The 23,421-nt window shown below is 39.1% G+C and overlaps 1 protein-coding gene across 1 annotated transcript in view; it reads left to right on the top strand.

Annotated features, from left to right (window-relative positions):
- Nucleotides 1-23,421, top strand: part of NUGGC (nuclear GTPase, germinal center associated) — an 85,850-nt gene that overhangs the window by 39,854 nt on the left and 22,575 nt on the right. The window contains exons 6-10 of the mRNA XM_044659606.1: nucleotides 1,305-1,323; nucleotides 2,360-2,449; nucleotides 6,762-6,867; nucleotides 8,650-8,783; nucleotides 14,007-14,171. Of these exons, the coding sequence (XP_044515541.1) occupies nucleotides 1,305-1,323; nucleotides 2,360-2,449; nucleotides 6,762-6,867; nucleotides 8,650-8,783; nucleotides 14,007-14,171 (514 nt within the window). The remainder of the gene's footprint in view (nucleotides 1-1,304; nucleotides 1,324-2,359; nucleotides 2,450-6,761; nucleotides 6,868-8,649; nucleotides 8,784-14,006; nucleotides 14,172-23,421) is intronic.

Genomic DNA, 23,421 nt, shown 5'->3' with positions numbered 1-23,421 from the left:
AGCTAACTTCAGGAAAACAATAGCATCTGACCCAGGGGCTTGTTAGCCTCTGGGCTCAGCAACAAGCAGCAACAGAGATGGGAAGAGACCCCCAAGGCTTTCCCATACTCTGCACCTTAGGGAACAACTTGTGTTTCAATAATCATTTAGGGGCAGCTGGGTAGCTCAGTGGATTGAGAGTCAGACCTAGAGAAGGGAGGTCCTAGGTTCAAATCCAGCCTCAGACACTGGGCAAGTCACTTGACCCCCATTGCCCACCCTTACCACTCTTCCACCTAGGAGCCAATACATAGAAGTTAAGGGTTTAAAAAAATATAATAATTATTTAGTCTTAATACTTAGGCAAGATCATTTAGGGTTCCATCACCCACTTTCCTTCTCCCTCTTACCTACCCTTAGTTTGATATCATATAAACCCAGTTTGATCCTAAAGCCTATAATAATCTTTGAAAGCCAACATCTTACCTTTAGTGACAATATCTAGTTTGAAGTAGTTAGATCTTGGTAACATCTCTAACTGGCTATAGCCATTTCCAAGCCATTGGTAATCCTTCATTTCAACCTAAGGTTTCAGGAACTAACTTTCTACTTCCTGGTTACTCCTACCCAACTGCCTGCCTGGACTTGTTTCTAAGGCTTGTGGTTAGCAAAGAATCTTCAGTTTTAAAGGAGGCTTAGCCCAGCTGGTGAGGGGAACAAATCTTATTTCTCACATCTAGCTGTGGTTAAGGTTTCTCCTTTGAGCAACCATCACTAGCATCCTTAGCCCCCTACTGCACATAACATTAGTCATCAGGACCCTGGGCTAGTATTTTGAAAAGAAAGAATAGTCACATTGGGTTCAATCTAATAATCATTTTTTTAAGCATCTACCACATGCCAGATGTTGTGCTAAGAGCTGGGGGATAAAATTAATAAAAAGAAAGCCAATCCTTGCCCTCAAGGAGCTTACAATCTAAAGGACATAGCTTATGGTTTATCCAGAGCCAAATGGGGCAGAAGATAAGTTTTTGGTCTCTTGAGGTCTTTCCTGTTGGAGGAGTTTGTCCTTCTTTGTTTAGGATCACAGATAAAAACCTGGAAGGGAGCTTTTAAACTAATCCTCTCATTTTATAGATAAGGAAATTGAGGCCCAAAGCCTTTAAGTTATATGCCCAAGATTGTACAGGTAGCCAGGATTTGCACTCACGTTTTTTTTTTTATTCAAAATCCAGGAGTTCTGCCAAGTTATTACTTTAGTACATACTAAAAACCATAATGTGTCACTAAATGGATTTTTCTTTTGTGTGTGGTTTTTTTTCTAGGGAAAGAAAAGGAGAATATGTGAGTATAAATTATTTCCTTTCAAATGAAAACCTTCATATAATTCAAAGCAATTCAACAATTGTTTATTAAATATCTACTTTGAGTCAGGTACCATATAGGGTGTAGGTATAAAAATGTATAAAAATGTACTTAAAACAGCAAGTACTGGTAGCAATTGAATTACCATGCTGACTCCATTTGTTGACTCAGTTTTGGAGCAAATTCAGTTCCTTTTCTTTTCTCTTTTTCTTTTTTCTTTTCTTTTCTTTTTTTCCCTTCTGTCTTAGAATTGATACAAATATCAAGATTTCAAGGCAGAAGAGCAGTAAGGCCTAGGCAATTGGGGTTAAGTGATTTGTTCAGGATCATATAGCCAGGAAGTATCTGAGGCCAAACTTGAACTTGGAACCTACTGTTTCTAGGCCTGACTCTTTATCCACTGAGCCACCTATCTGCCCCAGATCCCTTTCTTTTCAATTTTGGATTTGATTTAGTGCCAAAAGAGCAGCTGTGGCTCAGAGAATAGAATACTGAGAAGACTTGAGTTCAAATCCACCCTTAGATACTTTCTAACTATGTGACCTTGCAATAACTTTAACAATAATATGTAAATTGGTAGCCATTATTATTTAACATAATTACAATAGCTAGTATTTATCTATTTTTTCAAAGTATGTTATCTCATTTGATCCTTACAACAACCCTGTATCAGATATGATTATCCCCATTTTACAGTTGAAAAACCTTAAGCTAAGAGAGGTTGTGACTTGTCCAGGTTAGTAAATGTCTGAGGCTAGATCTGAACTCAGGTCTTCTGACTCCAGGCCCATTCATTGTACTACTGACATACCCCTAATATTATTATTGTTATTATTATTATTATTATTATTAAATATAGTATTTATAACCACATAGCACAATTACATAATTAATAATATATTATCATTAACATTAATTGATATATAAAAATAAAACAATATAAATAATAAATACTACCCTATAATTATTTACAATAATGATTATTGACATACTTTCATTTCCTCTAACCATCTAGTGGGTGTTTGACAGTCAGCGTGAGGCAATATTAGAAAGAAACGAAGCTTTGAATCAACAAAATAGCAGGACTCTCAAGGAAAAACTGAGGGTGAGTTCCAATATTGTCTGTGTTTTTTTCTCCCTTATAAAATAATCCTTCTTCAACACAACACCTTCTTCCCCTACCCTGATATCCTGTGGATATCTCATTCTTTTCTCAAAACAATCTCTTCCTTAGAGGGCTATTGCTTTTATTTGTAGCAGCAAGACTATGGGACTATGTGGAAATGATTGAAAAAGCTGTTAGTAGCAAGGGAACACACAACTTTACCCTCAAGTCTCTATAGGCTTGTCTCAGAGAAGAAATAAATATACTGGGGGAATTCACATTGACTCACAATTCCTTTGTAACAACCAAACATTTCTTTTCTTTTTAATTATTTTTAAATTTATTTTTAATTAATTTAGGATATTTTCCCCAAATATTTTTTTTTAAACCCTTACCTTCCTCTTGGAGTCAATACTGTATATTGGCTCCAAGGCAGAAGAGTGGTAAGGGCTAGGCAATGGGGATTAAGTGACTTGCCCAGGGTCACACAGCTGGGAAGTGTCTGAGGCCAGATTTGAACCTAGGACCTCTCGTTTCTAGGCCTGGCTCTCAATCCACTGAGCTACCCAGCTGCCCCTCAAATATTTCTTTTAAAGGTAAAGTGGGGGGAGGTGGGATAGAGGGTATCATGAAGGAATATTTTTTGCTTACTGAAAACCTGTCCAAACTTTGTATTGCATGCCATCCTTTACAACAGCTACAGTGGCCCATTGGTGGCTTAGCCATTGTTCATTAAGATACATGATCTCCAGAAGAATCAAATACAAAATATAGATGTGTTCTTGTCCCATAGCCTTAGATGAAAGTCTCTAGTATGAGATTTACCATCATTTTAGGACTTTGTAAGACTAGTGTTATATTGAATCTCTGGGAGCCAGGAGTCCACATGGTTGATTGACAGGTGGATCCGTTGGATGTTGGAATGTTCCCAGAGAGGCATGCGGACACAGGAGAGGGCAGTTGGCCCAGGGGGGGCATAAAACCACCCTGGCAGGGGTTCCTTTTCTTTCCCTGAGACCCGTGATCAGTGGATCCTGGTCTTTTGTGAGATTGAGACTTGCAGACTCAACCTTGCAAGCTCCTCCTGTTTGTTCCTGTGCCATCAACAACCTGTACCCAGACCACCATCTCTGATTCTACTGCCCCTAGATATTAGGAAGTCAATCATCTTAGCTATCTAAGTTTCCCAGGGCCCAGGAGGGATCTGGGAAGTGGGCAGGAGAAGAAGAGGGTGGAAAGGGGTGGATATCTCAAACTGGTTAGGCATATCATCTAGTAAAGAAGAAGCTGAAACATCAACAGCAGTTTGCCTACTCTGATTTGGCTGTGGCCAGGCTGGACCAGAGAGAAGCTAATCATCTTAATTCATTTACTTGCCTACAGTTTAGAGATTCATCATTATCAATTTAATTAGGGTCTCCCAATACCTCTATCCAATCCCATTATCCTCCTTTGTTATATACAATCAAAGTTTTAAAGTACCTTCCTGAAGTGGTTGTTCAAAGCTTCTTTGGGAAGGGAGAGACGCAGTCAGATTCCAATGTTTCCCAGCTAAAGAGCCCATTATATAATATCAATTAACCCTAGGTGGGTCCTGAAGGGATATCATCCATTGACCTAAAGGATCCTACCTGGGCACTGTTATAAAGGAGGGAGGTGTCATCTCATCCTCTCTCTATACTTCATCTACATACATCTAGTAGAGTAGTATTATTATAACACTAGTCATTCAGAGGTAAAGTTAATAAGGGATGGAGAGAGGGGCAGCTAGGTAACAGAATGGATAGAAAGCCAGGCTTGGAGTTGGAAGGACCTGGATTCAAATCTGACCTCAGATACTTCCTAGCTGGGTGACCCTGGCCAAGTCACTTAACCCCCATTGCCTAGCTCTTACCACTCTTCTGCCTTGGGACCAATACAAAGTATTGACAGAAGATAAAGGGTTAAAAAAAAAGGGGATGGAAAGGGTTGAGAGAAATACTCCTGGGGCCATACACCAGAGATGAGCATTAGGAGCTTTATCTACACTTGGTTAGAGGAAACTTAAAAATAGTTTTTTTTTAATTAAAAGAAATTTTTTTTAAAAACGAGTAATATGGAAATAGGTATCAAATGACAACATTTGTACAATCCAGTAAAATTGCTTGTAGGCTCTGGGAGGGAGGAGGGAAGAGGAAAGAAAGAGAAAATGTATCATGTAAACATGGAAAAATATTCTAAACAAACAAATAAATGAAGTGGAAAAAATAAATAGCTTTACATTATCTTCAGTGCTGGTGTAACATTGTCAGATCAGCCCATCTTTTTTTTGAGGTTTTCAAAGTTAGCTAAGTGGCACAGTGGATAGAGAGCCAAGGCTCTGGTCAGGAAGACTTGAATTCAAATCTGAATGTAGATACTAGCTACTGGATCTTGGGCAAGTCACTTTTGCCTCAGTTTTCATACTTGTAAAATGGGAATAATGATAGCACCTACCTCCCAGGTTTGTTTTGAGTATCCAATGAAATAAGAGTTGCAAAGTGCTTGGCATAGTGCCTGGCACATACTAGACACTCAATAAATACTAACTATTATTATTTGTGTTCTATAGGAGAACAGATAACCAGGGAACATTTTGAAATGGCTGCACTTCAGCCGCACTGATCTGTATTTTCTCTACTCTCTCCTATATCTCACTTAGATTATTGTGCACAACCTTGCTTCTTTTGGTCTCTCCAGGGAAGGCAATCAGGAGCCCACATGGAATGCTTTCTTCCCTTTGAGTATCTATGAGTGGTCTAAGCTTGGGTCCAATGCTGCTCTAGACTGTTAAACTGGGAAAAACACAGAACTATTAAATAGTTGGAAAAACCACATCTTTAATTAGGAGAGGGGTTTGGTACATTTCCTCAAGGCTTCCACATGGGAACCCTGAGACTGGCCACTCTGGCCATTCTGGCTACTGACCCCTGGGAGTGCCAACAGCGTTAGATTAACTGCTCCAAGGAATAAAAGAATTTGGGGAACTTATATACCTTTTAAAGGAACTGAGGATGGGAGAGTACAGTTGATCAGCTTTATAATGGCTACAAAGAAATGAGAAGTTCAAGACAGGATTATCCAGGAGAAGTTGATGCTTTACAATGACTCAAAAGGGAAAGATCCAAGCAAGGACTAGACTACCTTGGAAAGGACTTTGACACCAAGAGAGAAACTACCAGGGCAAAAGGAGGGCATTTCACATCTGATTAAGACTGCTAACTCCACCTAAAATACTTTAAAGTCTATTGTTAGTCTGAAATTTGTGAAGTTGCTCATGTGACAAGATCAACCTTGAGGTCTTCAACTTTCAAGCTCACTGAACTTGGGGGTGTTGGGGTTCAGATCCCATGTGGTTACAAGTTTGAGGTTTCTAGATTCCACATTGACAAGACCCAGGACCCAGGGTGCAACTAAAAAGGGATGAGAGCAGTGAAGATGTTGCCTCTTGCTTTGTCCCCATAGCTGCATCCATGCTCTTCCATGATTGAACTTCATTCCCTGTCATTGGGAAAGGTTGCCCAGGACCAGTCATATTCATGCAGATTGATTATTTTTTCTTAGACCTTCTGCCAGCAACTCAGAATGGCTTAGCTGCCACTAGCGGAATGATGGTGCCTGATTTTGGCTAAATGGCCCAATAGCTAGGGTAAGCCTCAGGCATATATAACTAGAGAAAGAGAATTTGGTAGACCTTTTCTGTCAGAATATAATTCTTTCCTTGGGAGAGGAAGTGTAGTCTGGGCATACCTTGAGATTTCTACACTCTGAAAGGGTGGCTACTGAGAGAAATAGCATGCCACTGCTGGCATGAGGGGAGCTGGCGAGGGGAAGAAGTGCACCCAACATGGTGTTGTTATCACTCTCAAAATTTCTTACACTGGGATGAAACTCTAACTGCCCCATCCTTGTGAAGAGGTCCAGCTTCTCTAAAAATCCGTGTGTGGATTCTAATCATCTGGGAGGGAAGTCAAAGTCTGGGAAAACAAATGGGAAGGAGTTTAAGAGTGGAGAAGGAAAGTACTTTGAAAGTACAATTTCTAAGCCCAACAAATTTTTACCCAGTTCAACAGAAAGATTCAATATTTATCAATCACGTGAAATATTAGAAATATATCCAGATAAGTCTGATCCATGAACACTTTGCTTATTGGCATCAGCTTTTGAATACATCTTTAATACCATCATTATTTGTCTCTCAGAGAAGTGAGTCTGTTAGGATTTGCTAGAGTGTCTTGTAAGATTGATTGGCTTCTTGATTCAATGTATTCAGTGTGTATCTCTTTCATTCCAGAGAATATTGCCTACTGACTCCAAGATTCTAGAAGCTTCAGATCTGGTATACACAGTCAGTGCTCAGGAGTATTGGCGGCAGGAGTTACTCAATGAGGAAGAGACTGGTAACAGGAAATTTTTCCCTTCTTTTTTCTCAAGTTCTTAACCTACCTAGGTTAAGTTTGACTCAGTGTTTTTTTTTCCCTCTCTCTTATCATATTATCTCATCAAACTATCATGTCTTAGCTTCTTCACTTATTGACAAAAATTAATATATTTTTGCATTGCTGTTGTATCATTTCCCACAATAACTTGAGATTACAATCCTAGCATAGCTGGGTTAGGGGCAAGGAAACGATGGAAAGAATATACTGGTTTTAGAGCCAAAAGACTAGCAAGTTTTCCCTTGGACCATACAAAACAGACAGCAGACTGAATTTGGCCTGTGGGCCATGGTTCGACAGCTCCTAATCTAGATTATTGATTGCATAAAGATAGAGATCATATCTGATTTAAACCTTGTACCTTCCCAGGTCCATAGTCCAGTCCCCTGAACAAGTTGGCATTTAATAAATAATTAAACTAATGAATTAACTATTTATTTTTTGTTATTGTTCACTTGTTTTCAGTCACAGCTTTGTGACACCATTTGAAGTTTTCTTGGCAAAAATATTGGGATAGTTTGCCACTTCCTTTTCCAGTTCATTTAATGGATGAGGAAACTGAGGCAAATAGGGTAAAGCAACTTGCTCAGGGTCACACAGCTAGTGTCTGAGGCCTGATTTAAACTCATAAAGATGAGCCTTCCTGACTCTAGACCTAGTACTCTAGCCATTGTACCACCCAGCTCTCCAACTATTTCATTACTTGCGTATGATGAATTTCCTAGCTTGGGAAAAGGATAGGCAAATAAGACTGGTATTCACCATTTGGGTTGGTCTAGGGCCATATGTATCAAGACTCTTAGTTGCTTATGTCTTCTTAAAATAATCAATTTGAATCTAAAAGGCACTTCAGAGGTCACCTTATCCATTCCACTCATTTTACAGATAAGGACATTGAGTACCTGAGAAGTTGTTAATTGTCCAAGATTGTAGAAATAGTGTTAATGGTGGTCTTTGAATCCAGGTTCTAAGACCCTAAAGCCAAGGTACTTTCCATTATTACACGTTGCCCTCTTTGAAATGAAACTGGGTATAATATCTTATGAATTCTGATCTGGTGGAGATTTAGGACAGAGTTGGGTCTATCAATTAGAGTCTTCCTGCTCAGGGATTTTTGCCTCTCCTACCTCTGGGAAGCAGAGGTTATTTTGAAATTGAGTTTGGAGTCACAAGACTCCCAATCTTGGGTTTATGTTCCTCTGGGTGTTGTTGTGATTGGAGCACTGGACCTTAGCTTCTTTCACACTAGCTGTATAATTCTGGGCAAGCCACTTTTGTCTGCCTCAGTTTCCTCAGCTATAAAATGGAGGTAACAGCATCTTAAATGACACAGTGGATAGAACTCCAGGCCTGGAGTCAGGAAGACTCATTTTTATGAGTTCACATCCAACCTCAGACATTTACTAGCTATCTGTGACTCTAGACAAGCCATTTACCCTATTTACCTCAGTTTCCTCATCTGTAAAATGAGCTGGAGAAGGAAATGGCAAACCTTGCCGAGAAACCCAAAATGGATCACAGAGTTGGATATGAGTGAAATGGCTGAATGACAAAATAGGGATAATAAATAACACCAATGTCAGAGGGTTGTTAAAATGACTGAAACAACTGAGCAACAACAAAATTGTAAAACTTAAAGTGCTATATAAATGCTATTATTGTTATTATTATTCCTAATTCTAAGATGGACTCTATTCAGCAAGCTCTGCTGGTATTCCTAATTGTGTTTTCTATAAATTCTAGAAATCTCCAAATTAAGAGACTTTATCAGGAAAAAGTTTCTGGAGAAGAAGCGGAAGACTGTGACTGAATATGTTACAGAGGCTTTCGGGGTCCTCTTGCTTGCAGACACTTTTAACTCTCAGGATGGTCTAACGGTATGGAAGGCTCTACTTGCATTTACCTGTGGCTAAGAAAAGGGTTTGCTCCTACCACATCAGCTAAGTGTCCACAGAAAACTGTTTTCTGATACTTTCTTCTTTCTCTCTCAAAGAAGGAGCTAAAATTTCAAGGACTCTAAAAGAGGGCCACAAAAAATGATTAGAGACTTGGAAATATCTCCAATATAGATCAGGGAAAAGTGACGCGATGATTTTTCTTGTGGTTCTGAGACAAAGCCAATCAAAAATAGGGGAGAGATGAAGAGAAGGAATAGAAAGCAATTGGAATGAGAAAGTTTGAGGAAAGAGCCTTTATATACTTTCTTTTTATTTCTTTTTTTGATTTTTCTTAGTCTGGGCTTAAAAACAAAATAAAACAAGTGTAGAAAGTAGAACAGAAAATGGATATTTTACATGAAATTGAATCCCTATTGCTTATAGATTGGTTTTCCTTTTAAGTATATATTAAGGGGGCACCTGGGTAGTTCAGTGGATTGAGAGCCAGGCCTAGAGACGGGAGGTCCTAGGTTCAAATCTGGCCTCAGACACTTCCCAACTGTGTGACCCTGGGCAAGTCACTTGACCCCCCATTGCCTCGCTCTTAGCACTCTTCTGCCTCGGAGCCAATACACAGTATTGACTCCAAGATGTAAGGTAAGGGTTTAAAAAAAGTATATATTAAATTCAACAGATAATTTTCCAAGTTTCTGTCCTCTTCTGTGCATTATGCCACTTTGTTTCTTTCTTTCCTTAGATAGTCACATCTCTGCTAGTTACATTAAAGCTAAATAGTAAAGTCTGAGGATGCTACAAAAAGAAATGGGCATGACTGGCTCTGGGAGTGTAGTAGGATGGTATGATGGGACGAGGAGAAAGAATGGAGCAGAGATGGCTACCATACCATGTTACTTATTTGTATGTCAATAATGGAGAGAAAGGAGCAGCTAGGTGGCACAGTGGACAGAACACTGAGCTTGGAATTAGGTAGACTCATCTTCCTGAATTCAAATATGAATTCAGACGCTTACTACTAGCTGTGTGACCCTGTGCAAGGCACTTCACCCTATTTGCCTCAGTTTCCTCATCTGTAAAATGAGCTAAAGAAGGAATGGCCAACCATTCCAGTATCTGCTAAGAAACACCTAAGTCACAAAGACTTAGTTGACATTTGTCATAACTTTGTGACAAAAGGTCACAAAGAATCAGACATGACTGAAATGACTGGATAACAAATGGAGAGGGCTTGTTAGTTAATTCAAGTACCTTAAAATTTTTTTTGACCTTTGATTTAATTGGTTTGGGGTGCTTCTAATGGGGAAATTCCTCCTACCAGTGCAGACTGGCACCTTCCCTAAAACTTATGGTCTTCAGAGACTTTGCCTTAGCAAGAGTTCCTTATTTGACAGATAATGAAATTCTTTCCATGAGACTGAAGTGACTTATCTAAGATCATGCAACTGGTGATAAAAAGTGACAATAGTTCAGCAGGTGTATTTTGAAGTTTTAGTAAAATGTTTACTTTTTAAATTGGTACAGATGAAGCCAAGGAGATACAAGTGAACATGGAGAACACGCAAGGGGCCATCTGTATATTCTTGCCCACTTCCATCCTGCATCCAAATTACATCTTGAATTTAATTTTAATTTTTCCATATTACATGTTGATGCATTTTTCCACAATTGTTTTCTAACATTTTGTGATCCATGTTCTCTTCCTCCCTTCCACCCTTCTCCCTCCCCAAGATGGCAGGGATTATGATATAGGTCGTACATGTGTTTTCATGCAATACATATTTTCCTATTTGTGTTCATGTGAAAGAAGATACATATTGCTAACATTAGAGAAAAATTCATGGAGAAAATAAAACAAAGAATGGTATGCTACGGGTTGAACTTAAACATGACTTCAGGAAAACAATCAATATGTGAAGGGCTATCATGTGGAAGGGGAAGTAAACTTGTCTTACAGAAAGACAAATGTCAACTCAATATAAGGGAGAACTTCCCAAGAATTAGAGTGACCCAAAAGTGAAGTAAAATCTACCTCTAAAGGCATTGATCTCTCTGTGTGTTCAGGGAAAGACTGGATGACTCTTTGCTGGGAACTTTATAGAAAGAATTTGTACTTCAGGTAGATATGATCTTAGATGACCTCTGAGGTCCCGTTGAGTGCTGGAATTCAATAAATCAATGGCTTACAGACAACAAAATGTATAAGGTTTTTCAGGGGCAGCAAGGCGAGGCTGTAGACAGAATGCCAGGTCCGAGTCAGCAAGACTAATCTTCCTGAGTTCAAATCTAGCCTCAGAAACTTACTAGCTGGGTGACCCTGAGTAATTCATTTAATTCCGTTTGCCTCAGTTTCCTCATCTGTCAAATGAGCTGAAGGAAATGGCAGCCTACTCTGGTATCTTTGCCAAGAAAATCCCAAATGGGGTCATGGAGAGTCAGATATGCCTGAAATGACTGAACAACAACTACAGTAACAACAACACAGGGTTCTCAAGACTCTTAGTGAGGTTTTAAGCTTTTACAGCTTAAAACTTTAATACTTTTATTAAACTTTATTAAGCTTTAATAGCTTAAATCTGCACTGATTATTGGTACACCCGGTAAAAAGTCCTTTTAAGCCCAGTTCTTGTGATCTTTATTTTGGATACAATTTATGGGAAAAAATCCTTGGGAAAGGGGATGTTCTATACCCATCCTCGGTTCTCTGCAGTTTCTGGAAGAACGTTTGAGTGTCTAACTTTCTGGGAAAAAATTTTCATTTGGGATGAAATCAGCTTTTCCACCCAGCAATAGATTGCTTTTGGAAACATTTATGGAAAGCCATTCAGATGTGGTCCCCTGCAAGGCTAGTTTATTTTTACAAATACAGAGAAAAATATCTCAGAAAACAAATGGCGAGAAGTCTGCACTACATGCTGTTCTTTCCCAATTTTGAGGGGTAGCCAAGCTTTAGGACATATTCCTTTCCCTGGAGCTAGACACTGGATCGTGGGTGATTAGACTTAGAGAGACAGAAGTGGGATAGGGAAGGTTGGAAGGTGAGTCTTCCACAGCATTTTTGTGACAGTCATTCGATTGGAGTGAATAGTAAGTTTTCCAAAAATTCTTTGCTTTTAGATTCGGGTGCTTAGTCTCAACCACTTGCTGGAAAGTTTGGAGAGGGAATATTGTCAGTTATTTTGAGTTCTGGAAAAAAACCCTGAAAATATACAAGATCAATGAAAAAAATCTTTATATCATAACTCATAAGTTGAGAGTTTAGGAAATAAATAATTTTTAAATAACAGGAGGCTTTTCTTTCTTTCTTTCTTTTTTTTTTTTTAAGCACTGGGAACTCACTCCCTTGGCCACTTCTTCAGGTTTAGCACAGGGACTTGTATGTAGAATCATTGAACTTTGGAATGGGGAGGGATCCTAGATTTGCCTGGTCCAACACCTTCATTTTACAGATGAAAAAACCAAGGCAAAGACTGATGGCAAAGTATTCTTCTCAATAGAGAGGTGTGGACCATAGCTACAAAAAAGGCATCCATTGCCAGTCAAGTTCAATGTGCTTATTTATTTTGCTTAACTGTATTACTCTGTTGGGTGCTGGGTAGTTCAGTGGATGGAGCTCCAGAGCTCCAGGACTGGAGTTACTAAGACCTGAGTTTAATTCCAACTTCAGACACTTATTAGATGGGCAATCCTGGGCAAATCACTTAACTCTGATTGGCTATGTTTCTCATCTATAAAAATGAGCTGGAGAAGGAAATGGCAAACACTTCAGTCTCTTTGCCAAGTATCTATCTTAGTGACCCACCTAATAAGGTCACTAAGAGTCGGATATGACTGAAACAACTGAACCACTACTTTGTTACAAAGGAAGTTGGACTCAGAGTCAGGAAGACGTGAGTTCTAATTCTGCTTCAGTCTATTACTAGTTGTGTGATCCTGGACAAGTCATTTAACCACTCTGAAGCTCAGGTTCATCATTTGTAAAATGAGTATAACAACTGGACCCAGAAAATTGTCTCCTCTGGCTCTTGCTTTCAGGATTCCCATGAGAGGGAGCTCCTTCTTTCTGGCAGTAGCTCACCCCACTTTTGTATAGCAAAATGAATCCCTCTTTTGGGTGATGACACTTCAAAAGCTTGAACCTGGCTATTATGTCCCTCCCTGAGTCTTCTCTGGTACAAGTTGAATATCCCTATGCTATACCTTATATGGCATAAACTTGAATCCCTTCACCTCCTATGATGTGATCTTGGTTGTCCTTCTCTGAACACTCTTCAGTTTCTCAATTTCCTTCCTAGATTGTGGCATAATTGTAGCACACAGAACTGAACAGAATGCTCTGAGCAGGGCAGAGAATACAATGGGACAATTGCTATTCTCATTTCCCCCTAAAATCCTTACTTTTCATTTTAGAATAATACTGTGTAAGACAGAAGAGCAATAAAGGCTAGGCAATGGGGGTTCAGTGACTTGCCCAGGGTCACATAGCTAGGAAGTGTCTGAGGCCACATTTGAACTTAGGACCTCCCATCTCTAGGTCTGGTTCTCAATCTACTGAGCCACCCAGCTGTTCTCATGTTCTTACCACTATTCTCATTTTTATGCCCACAATGAGTTTATTATGAGTCAATATATTCCAAAATCCTATTCGTATTTTTGGTTATCACATCATACTGTTGTTAACTCATGTTGAGCTTGTAGTCTATTAAAATCCTAGGATCTTTTTGAGATTAATAGCTAATGAACAGATTTATCACAGGGAATTTTGATGGCCAGGACAAATTCAGTTGAGGTGATGAGATGAGGTGGGGTGCAGGTGGGGACCACATTCTTCCCTAGTTGGGTACAGCCTTGAGCCCCTGTGGAAACCTCAGCCGTATGAGAGGAGGTGGTGAAAGGAAGATGTCGACAGGTAAGGGAAGTGGGCTTGGGAGGGGGTCCCGCGGTGACAGACCCTCAGGGCCTGGTGGCCTAGAACCAGATAAACAGTGGTCAAGTAAACATTAGGGGATGGTGGAAGCCTTAGAGGTCTAGGGTTAGAGGACTGCCTTGTGAAGGGAGAGGGCCCCCACTCTCACCTCTCATTATTTTTCTAGGGCATTAGGACTTTGGCTTTGTTGCTTAGCCAGGAGGGGATGCCCCTGGTAGGAGGCTCCTACCACTTTCTCTTGGGGTTGTGGGTTAACACCTTTTGTGGTCTCTTCTGTCCAGAATGAATTCTTTCACTTGAGCAGTCTTCGGAGATTTGTGGAGGAGAGAATACAGTTGCTGGAGAGGGATGTGGACCACTGCTTTTCCAGGATAGAGCATCCTTTGCAGGAAGGAGTGAGAAATGCACAGGCTTCCTACCGGAGAATCCTCAGTGGATGTCTAACTGTGAGTGACACTTCTTTTTGGCTCTTTCCAAAGAGAAATCATGATGTTATTAAAATTTGGGGTGAGAGAATCCTATTTGCCTATTTACACCTATTCTAGATGCTCCCTTAGAAGAAGATCTCCAGCTGGGGCAAGTAAGTGGCTCAGTGGATAAAGAGCCAGGCCTATAGACAAGATGGTCCTGGGTTCAAATTTGGCCTCAGACAGTTCCTGGCTAGGTGACCCTGGGCAAACCACTTAAACCCCATTGCCTAACTCTTACTGTTCTTCCTTGAAACCAATACTTAGTATTAATTTTTTTTTAAACCTTTACCTTTTGTCTTAGAATTGATACTGTGTAAACCACTGAGCTGCCCAACTTAGAATCAATTCTAAGACAGAAGGTAAGGGTTTAAAAAAGAAAAGTGGCTGGTTATCTTACTTGCACGCATCAGTTCTGTACCCTCCTTTAAGCCATGCTGAATCTTCCAACTTAAATATATAAAGCAATTGTAATACTTATGAAACTCAACAGGTCTGGTTTTCTTGACTGTTTCCTTTTTGGGACATCTAGTTCACTTGATGATGTAGTCAAAGAGTTCACTTGTTAGCTGGGTTTGGAGTTAGGAAGATCTAAATTCTAATCTGGCCTCAGATACTTAACTAGTTATGTGGCCCTGGTTGAGTCACTTTACCTTGTCTGCTCACTTTCCTCAACTGTAAAATGGAGATAATCACAGTCCTGCCTAACTTCCTAATGTTATGAACATAGACATGAGACTACATACTTGCCTAGCTGTGTGACCCGGGCTAATCACTTAATCCTGATTGCCTAGCTCTTATTTTTCTTTTCTTTTTTTTTTTTTTTTAAGCCCTTCCCTAATATCTTAGAATCAACCGTGTATTGATTTCAAGGCAGAAGAACAGTGAGGGCTAGGCAATGGGGGCTAAGTGACTTGCCCAGTGTCACACAGTTAGGAAGTGTCTGAGGCCAGATTTGCCTCAACTCCAGGTCTGGCTCTTAATCCACTGAACCACCTAGCTGCCCCCATCCTTGTAACTTTTCAACCTTAGAACTGATACTAAGACAGAAAGTAAAGGGGTGGAAAAAACCACTTAGCACAGTGTGACACATAGTAGTGCTAATATAAATACTTAATTCTCTTCCCTTCCCTTCTCCTTTGACCTAAATGATCTACCCTCAATTCTAGAAGCTATTAATGATAGATTTTCAGATTTAGTCCAAACAATTAACTTTACCCACAGATTAATTAGCATGGATCATATTCAATTGAGCAAATATTGATTAAGTGTCTATCATGTGTAAAGACTGAGGTGGATGAGTTCTGTTTAGGAAATGTTGAGTTTGAGATGCCTGTGAGTTCTCCAAGTGGCAGTGTCTAATGGGCATTTGGTAGGGTTTAAAGTTCAAGAAAGAAATTAGGGCTAAATATATAGATTTGGGAGTCATCTACATAGAAACAATAATTTGGCATGTGGGAGCAGAGGATATCACCAAGTGAGCATTACAGAGAAGAAAGAGAAGAAGGTCTGGGATTAGGTCTTGTGGATATTTGTGGGTATGCAGTGGTGGGAGATGGATGCTAATACAACAAAGGTAACTATAAATGAGACACCAGAGAGGTGCATAATAATTAAATTACATATTAAAGTTTTGACATCCATTAGACAATGCAAGTATTATAATCTTCACTTTACAGATGAAGTAAATAAGTCTCTGTTGTTAGTAAATATCAGACCTGAAATTTGAATATTATTCTCATGATTCTAAGGCTAGTGCTTATTTTATTATACCATACTTCTAGCACAAACTATAATTTTGCTATGAAATTTTGTTAAATTTCACTTTGTTAAAAGAACAATTTAAATCATTTAACTATTCATTAATTAGTAACAACATTACAGTGAATTTAAGTCAGGATATAATATAGTACATTTGTTGAATTTCAAAAACAAATACAAACACCTAGGTACAAGTGAAGTACCTTTTCTCTAAACTTCACATGTTTTCTTTTGCTTCTTATTCTCTGATCCTCCTAAAGAAGAAGGTCTTAAGATAATGTTCTAGGTTTTGTTTGTTCAGAGCTTTTCATGATAGCTTGTCCCTTGTACTTCTAGAATTGCTGTTTAAAAGCCTTGACTTACTTTTATCTTAGAAAAACAAACTGCCTTTTAACACTTCTTAAAAAAAAAACAAACTACAAAAGTTTAGTGGTATTCTGTATCCTTTGGAATAGTCAACCCTTGTAACAAATAATAAAAAGGGAAAAAATAACTACTTAAGTTCAGTGGCCTTAACTGATACATTGGAAGTATTCTTATGTCTTAGTTGTTTAATTATTTATTTAGCTCCTTATTCATCTTAGTTTTCAGATCCTTATCAGAGATTCTTATCTACAGTATTCCATGTGCATGATCCCCCACCTTTGCAAACAAGTAGGGAAGCTATCTTTTCATGAGACTTTTTAGGGACCAAACTTGGTAATTATAATTTCATAGCATTTGGTTTAATTTGTTTTGTTGTCTTTTCTATTTAGAAAGAACATTGTAGTTGTACATATTATTTTCCTGGTTCTATTTACTTCACTTTACAACAATTTATAAAAGGTTTCCCATACTTTTCTGTATTCATCATATTCATTGTTCCTTATAGCACAGAAACAGTATATTCATGGACCGCAGCATTCGTTATTTTCCAATTGATGAACATCAACTTTGTTTTTGATTCTTTGCTACAATAAAAAGTACATCTATAAATGTTTTGGTGTATATGGGACTTCTTTCATCATTGACCTCTTTGGGGTTTGTGCCTCACTCTGGTATTTCTGTATCAAAGGATATGGATGTTTTACTCGTTTTATTTGCATAATTCCAAATTGGTTCCAGAATGTTTAGTCCAATTCATAGCTCCACTAAGTGAACATTAACATTCTCAATCTTCCCACAAACCTTCCAACATTGACTATTTACATCTTTTGGCATCTTTGCCAATTTGCTTTGAGTGAGGTAAAGCCTCAGATTTGTTTTGATTTGCATTTCTCTTATTATTAGTCATTTGGAAACATTCCCTTATTTGGTCACTATTGTTCACTTGTTTTAGTTGTATCTGATTCTTAGAGACCCTAGTTAGGGTTTTCCTGGCAAAGAGACTAGAGTGGTTTGCCATTTTCTTTTTCAGCTCATTTTCCAAATGAGAAAACTGAGGCAAACAGAATTAAGTGATTTGTCCAGGGTCACACGGCTAGTGTCTGAGACTGGATTTGAACCCAGGTCACCCTGACTCCCAGAGCTCTATCCACTACACCACATAGCTATCTTGTAGTTGGTCATTAATTATTTGCAATTCTTTTGAAAATTGTACATATTCTCTGATTATTTATCTTTTGAGGAATGACTTTTGATCTTAAAATATTCTGTTAGTTCCTTATTTATCTTGAATATCAGACCCTTATCAGAGATTCTTGATACAAATACTTCCCCATTTAACCTCCACTTTTTATCCTAATTGGATTAATTTTGTTTATGTAAAAGCTTTTCAATTTCATATAACTGAAATGATCTTTTTTCCCCCTAATTACCTATATTTCCTTAAAACAACAATAACAACAACAATCCTTAACTTCTGTTTTAGCATCTACCCATTCCAAGGCAGAAGAATGATAAGGGCTTGGCAACTGGGATTAAGTGATTTGCCCAGTGTCACACAGCTAGGAAGTGTCTGAGGTCAGATTTGAACTCTGGTCCTCTGGATTCCAGGAGTGGAGCTCTATCCACTGTGCTTTCCGGTTATCCCCCATATTCTTTTTTACTTAAGAATTCACCTCATCCTGCTTTGTCATAATTATGAAAGGGTTCTCATTTGGTTCTCTTCTTGTTTTCTTATGACATAATCATTGTTACTTAGATCATGTATCTTTTGGGAACATACTGGGATGTATGGCATAAACTTTTTTTTTTTAAACCCTTGTACTTCTGTGTATTGTCTCATAGGTGGAAGATTGGTAAGGGTGGGCAATGGGGGTCAAGTGACTTGCCCAGGATCACACAGCTGGGAAGTGTCTGAGGCCGGGTTTGAACCTAGGACCTCCTGTCTCTAGGCCTGACTCTCACTCCACTGAGCTACCCAGCTGCCCCCTGGCATAAACTTTTAGTCTAAACCAGGAGATCTTAACCTGAAGTCCATGAACTTATCTTCTAAATATCTTGTTAACTTCATTTCAATATAATTGAGTTCCTTTGTAAGCCTACATGCTTTATTCCATGTATTTGCAAACTTTATTCTGAGAAGAGGTCCACAGATTTCATCAGACTACCAAAGGGCTCCATGACCCAAACAAAGGGAAGAAACTCTGGTCTAAACTTAATTTCTGCCATATGGCTTTCTAGTTTTTCTATTAATCCTTGTCAAACAGGGTCAGTACTTCGATTTCTTTTTCATGCTCAAAGTCTTTTTGCTGCCCTAAATTTTGTAGAGAGAAATAAATGTCTTTCTTTCTTATGCATGACTTGACTACAATAAGCCCCTATGGCTAACGAAAGAAACTGGGGGTGGGGTGAGGAAGAAGCAGTCATATTTTGTTCCTCTCTTTTCACATGACAGGATTTTTCTTTCTTAATCCAAAAAAGGTTATTCTGGCAGTCACATTTGCCCAGCACTCCATTTATACATTCCCTTTCTCCTTTCAGAAATGAGCATATAGGGGAGGATTGCTATAGCCTTTTCTACATCTATCATTGAAGGATCCCTGCCCATTCCCTTTTCCATTAAGGGGCTCCTCTGCTATGAACCCAGGCACTAGGCAGCCTGAATTCAGTTCTGGGTGATTGGTTCTGGTCTCAAGAGAGAAGAGTTACATTCCCATTTCTCATATTTTGTCTTAAGTGCCCCATCCTAGTATCCCGGGGAAAACTTGCTTAAGACTTAGGTTTACATTCATGTCTAAGGTTTCCTCAGAGAGTGGGGAGAAAGGCACTCAATGTACAATATGATTCAGATATAGGAGAAGTATTTATTTCTTATATGTAAAAGAAATGCCAAAGGACACAAAAGACTTATAGCCCACCTTGACAAGATTTAAGCAATTGGTAATCTATAATGACCGTCACAGTCTTCTGAGGTTGTCATGAACATTAGAACATGAAGCAATTCGTGGAACTGCTGAACAGACGTTCTGTATCTCACATCAGTTCTCTGCTGTGTAACTAAACAACTTCTGGTCCATTTTCCCCCTGGTGGCCATTTTCTCTGGTCAAGAAGCTCTTCTTGCCATTAGTCAGCTCTATTCAAAGGACTTAGGACCTTTGATTCCTTAAACTCACGAGTTTCCCTCCAAGCTTGGGCATGCATCTCAAGAATCATGTTTACTTTCTTAGGAAAGAAAGTGCCAAAACAGAAAAGGCAGATAGAGTGTTAGGCATAACCTGGTGAGGGGGTGGGTGGGAATGAAGGGAGAAGGGCACCAATCTTTCTCCCAACTTTCTAGCCAAGAGGCCAAAGGATTCTCAAATGTTCAGTAGCTGAAAGGAGAAGCAGCGTGGGGCAGAGCTACTCCCTCTTTGAATGCCCTCCTCTTGCTCTCCTCTTCTTGCTCAATAGCCAAGAAGAGGATGCTCCATCATTACAAAAGGCAAGATTGTTAGGTTGCATGTGGCTAGCAAGAAGCAGCCTGAGAGGGCAGCTTGGTAGCTTAGTGGATTGAGAGCCAGGCCTAGAGATGGGAGGTCCTGGGTTCAAATATGACTTCATACTGAATATGAGTTCCTACTGAAGTCACTGAACCCCAGTTGGCTAGCCCTTGCCACTCTTCTGCCTTCTAACTAATATCCTGTATTGGTTCTAAGATGAAAGGTAAGGATTTGGTGTGTGTGTGTATGTGGGGGAAGCAGCAGCTTGAGAAAGTTCCTCTTTCTCAAAGTGTTCATCCTCCTTTGCACACACATGCTTGGCTGAAAGCAGGAAGGTCAGTTTTGTGTCTGCCTTTTTATTCAAATGTGTTTGACACAGTACAAGTTTTAGACTAAATTATATAGAGGTTTCCTCATATTGAGAAAAGTAGACTTTTCTTGAAAGAAGGGAGATGAAGGAGCTATTGAGTGATAAATTGGAGAGTCAGACAAAGCTGAAAGAATAATTGAATGAACGAAAAAGATTCATAGTAAGGGCTTATTGTTATCAGTCAGAGGGTTCCAATGTCCTTAGGATTTATGGTAAAGCAGTTGATCGACAAGTATTTACTCTAGGCTCTACCCTCACGGAGCTTATAGTCTCATGAGGGCATGTCAACAACAATGTATAAGAGTATAAATATGAGATAATTTCAGAGGGAAGGCATTATCATGTGGGGGAGGGCACTGAGAAAGGCTTCTTGAGGAAGATGGGAATCTCACAAAAAGTGAAGATGACGAGGGAAAACATTCCAGGCAAGGGAGATACGCCAGTAAAAAGGCAGAGTTGGGAATTTCTTCATTGTCATTTCCACTAATAAAATCACATTTGCTTCTAACTTTGAAACTTTGGATAATTCAAAGAACTTGAAGCTTGAGAGCTTTCTTTTCTGTGTCCTTACTAGCTGGGATGGCTGAGGCGGTGTGAGCTTGAGGGAAAATGAAAGATGGGGCAGCTAGATGGCTCAATGTATAGAACTCCAGAACTGGAGTTTGGAGGTCCTGGGTTCAAATGTGAACTCAGATACTTCGCAGCTGTGTGAACCCTGAGCAGTTCACAATCCCAACTGCTTGGTACTTAAGCCTCTTGTCTTGGAACCAATACTTAAAATCAATTCTAAGATGGAAGGTTAGTAAGAGTTAAAAAACAAACAAACATTACTTACAATTATTACTTACTGTTACTTACAATGTAAATAATCATGAATTTGAAGAATTCAGAGCAGCATGGGAAAACATGCAAAGTGAAGTAAACAGATTTAGGAAAACAGTATACAAAGTAATTATAATAATGTAGATGAAAAGAGCAAAAAAAAAAATCCACCCGACAAAAACAAAACTGAACTTTATATAATCATGACCAAGATTGTCTCTGGGCAAGAGCTAGGAAAACATACCACTGTCATTTCTTTGCAGAGGTGGGAGACTATAGATTTGGAATCTTGCATAATCTCTCAAATGTGTTGGTTGGTTTTACTGACTGACTTTTCCCTTCTTTTTATTCTTTGTTATGGCTTGCTCAGTAGAGGAGAGACAGCATATATTCAGAAATAAAGGTTATGTAAAGACAAAATATATTGACCCACATTTTTTAACTGAAAGGAAAATGAGAAAGGGAAGAGAATGAGATTTGGTGTGAGTGTAAGTGAAATAGTGTAAAAGAAATGGCCTGGGAGGTAACAATGAGATGGTTAAGATACATGGGAGATGAAGGTAAATGTGTAAGATAAGGTATATATTTGAGGTTAAGAACTAAAAAACTCTGACTGCAAACATGTCAGAAATGAGGGAAAGTAAGCACAAAACTAAAGGCCAACAAAGCACATTCCATTTTCACCAAGCATTGCTGTCTCCAGCCAGACCATTGTGATGGGTGTAAACAAAGGTCATATAATATGCCATTCACATACCACAATTTGTTCAGTCATTCTCCAATAAATGGAATTCACTTGGTTTCTAATTTTTTGCTACAATGAAGAAGGCCACTATGACTATGTTCTTATATCTGGGACTTTTATTTCTATCTTTGACATTCTGGGATTAAATGCTTCATTGGCTCTCATGGATTATCTATCTATCTGTCTATCTGTCTGTCTGTCTATCTAATTTCTTTCTCTCCTTCCTTCCTTCCTTCTTTCCTTCCTTCCTTCTTTCCTTCCTTCCTTCCTTCCTTCCTTCCTTCCTTCCTTCTTTCCTTCCTTCCTTCTTTTCTTCCTTCCTTCTTTCCTTCCTTCCTTCCTTCCTTCCTCCAATAGCTTCCTGAACCTTAGTCTTACACCACCAATTGCCTTTTAGATATTTCAAGACATCTTAGAAAACTCAACATGTTCAAAAATGAACTTTTTATCTTTCTCTAAAAATATATCTCCTTTCTTCCAGACTTCTCTGGTTCTGTGTAAAACATTAGCATCTTTGCAGTCTCTCAGCTTCTCAGTCTTGGCATTGGTCTGCACTTCTTACTCTCCTTTACCCCATACATCAGTCAGCTGCCAAATCTTGTTGTTTCTGCCTTCCAAACATTTCTTGCAGCTAATCCCTTCTCCTCACTCACATGTCAGTTCAGACCCTCATCATCTCTTACCTAGATTATTGTGAAAGTCTCTCCCTTGGCCACTTGGCCTCTTGTCTCTCACTACTCTAGCCTAGGCTACGTGCCAAAATAAGTTTCCTTAAGCAAAGTTCTGACCATGCGACTCTCTCACTCACTCCAATGTCTTCCTGCTGCCTTTAGTACATAAACTCCTTTGTTTAGGTTTTAAAGCCCTTTACAACCTGGCTCCAACCTTCTTTAGATTCTAACCTCATTGGACATTGCTCCTCCTATGCTCTGCAATCCAGCCAAACTGGCCTTCTCTCTGTTCTTCACACATGCTACTCTATCTCCAATCTCTGTGTTCAAATATATCTTCCCCCTCCTTTATCCAATGAACTATATTGTAGCAAAGAATAAAATAGAAAGGATTTAGCAAAAATTGGCCAGTATATCAACCATATCTGACAGTATGCTACAGTCCACACCCATAGTGTTCATCCTCTGCAAAGAAGGGAGAGAGGTGAATTTTGTCACCTTTACTCTGGGGCCAGCCTTTGTAATTATAATTATACAACATTGGGGCAGCCAGATAGCTCAGTGGATTGAAAGCCAGGTCTGAAGATGGGAAATCTTGGCTTCAAATCTAGCTTCAGACACTTCTTAGCTATATGACCTTGGACAAGTCATTTAACCCTCCACTGCCCAGTCCTTACTGCTCTTCTGCCTTGGAATTGATATACAATATTGATTCTAAGATGGAAGGTAAGAGTTAAAAGAAATAATTACGCAACAATCCATTTCATTTTTTCCATTTACATTGTTGTATTTATGTCTTCTTCTCCTTTTTTTGGAACCCTTAACTTCTATCTTGGAATTGATACTAACTATTGGTTCAAAGGCAAATGAGCACCTAAGGGCTAGGCAAATGAGGTTAAATGACTTGCCCAGGGTCACACAGTTAAGAAGTATCTAAGGTCAGATTTGAACCTGGAATCCCCTGACTCCAGATCTGACTCTCTATCCACTGAGCCTCCTAGCTGCCCACCCCCATGA

The sequence above is a fragment of the Gracilinanus agilis genome, chromosome 2 (genome assembly GCF_016433145.1).
Source record: "Gracilinanus agilis isolate LMUSP501 chromosome 2, AgileGrace, whole genome shotgun sequence".
Classification (NCBI taxonomy): Eukaryota; Metazoa; Chordata; class Mammalia; order Didelphimorphia; family Didelphidae; genus Gracilinanus; species Gracilinanus agilis.
The sequence above is the reverse complement of the archived record's forward strand: the minus strand, read 5'-3'. Positions and strand labels throughout refer to the sequence as shown.